Below are 4144 nucleotides of genomic sequence, written 5' to 3'. Positions count from 1 at the left end.
CTCAACTCCCAATCATGATCATCTAGAACGAAAATAACACCCCAATGCATGGACCATGTACTTCAATTATAGAGGGTCTTAATCAAGTTTTGAGTTATTTCCCTTCAAAACAAGGGGCATTTCTTTCTTTCCAAAAACACCATATAAGCATAAAAAGAGTCACTTTTCAAATCCTCCAGTAACCTCTCTCACAAAAGTCTCCTTTCCAACCTGAGAGAAGCTCCATCACAGAACAAGCAAAGGTCCAACCAGCATGGTACACATTGATGCAAAGTGTCACCAATTTTTAAGCAACCAACAAAGTTAAAGGTTCATTTTCATTCAGCGATTAAATGATAAACGCAAGAAATTGTTTTTTTTTTTTTTTTTTTTTTTTTTTTTTAATATCATCTCAATAGCATAAAGCTTCTGGAACAAATTAGAAATCACATTTTCTTGCATTCCTACAAGCTCCCTTCATCCGTGATTTAATACCACCTAGTCTTGTTGATAAGGATTACTTAAAAGATCCACAGTATAAAATGACGCGGTCATAAAAACTTGACCTCATCTCCAAAAGTGGATATATAAACCAATTATTCCATATGTAGGAATTAACAATTAAACCATAAATTAAAATCTCATATGATTCTCATTGTGATGAAATGATTTTAATGCAATGGAAGAAAAATGCGTTCATTTCAAACCAAAGGGATAGTTAACACTAAGTGAAATATTTTTGCAGTGCATTGAACCATTCACCATGATAAATCAGAACCAACTTAAGGGAACAATACATCTATGAGGGTCCTTTTATAAGGCATTGTTAGCATGAGCAATGGAACATCCAGAAGACCTCTACATGGGATACAAGTACAATGTAGGTGCCATGACTCAAAGAAGCAAAATAGAATACTGGAATCCTACTTAGGCCACTACCGAACTGCTGGGATGCCCCATTTCTTAGTCTCGATCAGCTTCTTCAATTTCCTCATCCTCTGGCACTCCACGAAGATAAAGAACATTGTTACATCTGCAGATGGAAAAACATTAAAAGATGCAGTGAGTTGTCTGAACATTAAGTCTTGAATTTTGTAACAATTATAATTCTTCTAGTCATAAATAGATTACTATTGTTCATCAAAGATGTGGAAGCAATATTTGCTATAATTCACAAGTTTTGGATGGAGAAGTTATTGTCTTATACTCCAAAGAGCCAGAGCCTTAGACTGGTTGGTCTTTGACTATTTCCATTTAAAATCCAGTAGTATGGTGCTATTTTTTTTAATTTTGAGGTAATTATAACTATTAAAGACGTGAAAGAATTATTTGTAATAACTCACACCTTTTGGAGGCCTCAACTGGATAGTCTTTGACCATTCCATTTGAACTACGGTATAGTTACTCGTAAAGCACACTCAAATTTGACAAATAGATGAAAATACTCTGTTCAGCAATTCTATGGCTAAAGGTAACATAAAAATACAAAATTTAGTTAAGAAACTAAGTTTCTGTTCCACTCTAACAGAATTTGAGAGAAATATGGGAAAACTAATTCTGTATTAAGCTAACTAAATAAGATTACAAGAGCTCTGTTGATAATATACTACCAGAGCAGCGTAGAGGTAAATAATAGAAACACAAACTAATTTTTTTTTTATAAGTCAAAATGCATTTATATGAAACACAAACTATTAGCTCTGATGTGTCAACATTTGGCAGAACTTGTAACTAATTCCCAAATTATGCAGCTAACCTATACGATTGGTAGCTTAAGCTATATGTACAGAAAGGACATAAACAAAGTGTCGTATAGTAATTCTCAATACACTCCTTCAATTTCAAATCAAGGTAGTCACAATTTACAAATCTTTCTGGGTTGACTATTTTGATTTTCCCATAAGAATAAAATCTACTTCTAAAGGACAAATTTGTATTTGCAACAATCTTAAAAGATTCACTCATCTCTCGCCTCCAGTTGTGGATATTATGGAGAAAATAAGCAAGCTTATAAATGATGCAACACCATTATTAAAAACTATGAAGTAGTTCTTATCATGTCTTATAAGCAGTTCATTTATCATATAGCACATGTGATAATCTATCAAGGAAACATATACTTTAAGTAAGAGCAGCCATTGAAACAAAGGAGTATAAAGAGATTCCAGCATTAGACTGAAGTTACCTGATCAAAATCTCTCCCAGATTTCCAGTGAATTGCCCATCAATGTATTCTTCGGTGTTAGCAAGCTACACATCATATATGTATAGCATTAGAATACAAACATGCAGATGCGTACTAAATACACGAGAAGGTTGAAAACAGCTCAGTATATGAAACTTCCAAGTTCAGACATTATCATGATGTTTGAATCATATTTCAAATAACATATATCTTCATATATAAGACAAAATGGATCACATCTGTCAACATGGTTCAAACATAATACATTGGACACGACAGTAATGTGAAACTATAAAATAAGAGACTTATTCATATGGCTTAAATTAGGATAAATTCTTTTTAGGATTTATATGATGACAAGTCTATAAAGATCAAACTATTCAAAGTATAAAGTCATAATATGATGAGAAGTCTATAATTTTATTTCTACCAATTCTCAAACAATTTCAAATGGTATCACATATCGGCATCAACCTTAAAAATGAGTATTTGATCAAAGAAAATTGCTTTGTTTGATTAATATCTTTTTCACTTTTCTTTATGTAAAAAAGAACAAGTTGTTTCAAAAATTTGGCTTGCACGGATGAATGTTTTAGATATCATTCTTCACCTTCGGAGGATCGGGCAGTAATTGACTGTTTTTTTTTTTAGTAGAAGAAGATGCAACAATGAAAACGTGCAAGGAATAATAGCCCAATATTATTGGTCTATTCAATTTGGACATAGTGCATAGTGCAAAAGAATCTTGTACCATAGAAGAAGAAGCACTACACTGCTAGTGAAGATTTCGAAACCACATAGCACTTGTGCTAACCTTGATAATCAAATTCATGAAAATAAACAAGGAGCATTACTATAACGAGTGTACATATTTAGTGTATCTTAAAGCAACATTAAAATCATAATTGCTAAAAGTAGCAACCCATGTGACATGAAAGAAACTAGAAATTAAGGCAAACACGAAGTGGGTACACAGGAATTTTAAGAAATAAAAAAAGAAGAAGATAAAAAAATAGGACCTCACCTGCAAGTTCATGTATGAATCCACTGAGGCAAGAAAACCTGAATGAATAGAGACCAAATGAAAAAGAGAGAATATGTTAGGGAATGGAGATGGACCCATTTAAAGAATTAGAGAAAAGAAGAAACCTTTGTACTCCATTCCCCACTTGAGTTTGACAATGACAGGCTTCCCGGTCAAATTGTTCAAGAATGGTTTTGGGTTAACTGGTATTGTCTGATGAAAATTTCCAAATTGATTACTTAGAAGAATATATACATAAACATAAACACAAACTTATTGAAAATTTGATTAAAATAATAAATAAATAAAACTCACCGCCATTCGGAACGAGAGAGGAGCTGTTCTGTGCCGAGTGAAGATGGTTTTTGGCCTTTTTTTTAATTTAGGGTTCTATTCTGTTCTTCTATCTGAGACACAGACACTCAGAGAGCATCAAACTAAAATAATTTGAATCCGGTCAGCCTTCCCTTTTACCCAAATCCACGAGAAATTATATAGTCTTATTTATAAAATATTGTAATGGTTTAAAATTACTATGTCAGTAATTAATTTTTATTTAAAAAAAAATTTTCAATTTTAAATTGGTGAAAGTTTTTTAGTGAGATAATGGATCATGTGTCAATCATAAGGATTTTATAATTTCTCCAAATCCACAGCCTTTCAACTAGATCCGGATTAAAGACTATAATTTTAAAAGAGGGAAATATTTCTAAGGACATTAGTTTATAAACTATTTTTAGAAATAGTTTATGAAAATATAATAAAGCAATTAATTTTTTTGAAAGTTTTTTAAATTGTTTATTAACAATTGTTTTAAAATTAAGGATACATGTTAACATGACCATTAAAAAAAATGAAATCAAGAGTGTGGAGTATGCAACATCATTTCATTTTTAAAACCAAGAAAACCATGTTGAATGGATTGCAAGAAAATTGTAGGATCTTACTGGTTCAAT

The 4144-nt window shown here is 31.7% G+C and overlaps 1 protein-coding gene across 1 annotated transcript; it reads right to left on the bottom strand.

Annotated features, from left to right (window-relative positions):
• Positions 1-678: 678 nt before the first annotated feature.
• Positions 679-3664, bottom strand: LOC111993090 (probable small nuclear ribonucleoprotein F). Its single transcript, XM_024024946.2, has 5 exons — positions 3504-3664; positions 3314-3401; positions 3189-3226; positions 2165-2229; positions 679-1012 (listed from the first exon to the last, which is right to left on the bottom strand). Exons 1-5 carry the CDS (start codon positions 3507-3509, stop codon positions 943-945), a joined length of 267 nt encoding a protein of 88 aa, XP_023880714.1. The 5' UTR covers positions 3510-3664; the 3' UTR covers positions 679-942.
• Positions 3665-4144: the final 480 nt, after the last annotated feature.

This window comes from Quercus suber, unplaced genomic scaffold (assembly GCF_002906115.3).
Source record: "Quercus suber isolate HL8 unplaced genomic scaffold, Cork oak 2.0 scaffold_391, whole genome shotgun sequence".
NCBI classification, from domain to species: domain Eukaryota; kingdom Viridiplantae; phylum Streptophyta; class Magnoliopsida; order Fagales; family Fagaceae; genus Quercus; species Quercus suber.
Note: the sequence above shows the minus strand (reverse complement) of the source record. Positions and strands in the feature narration are given on the sequence as shown.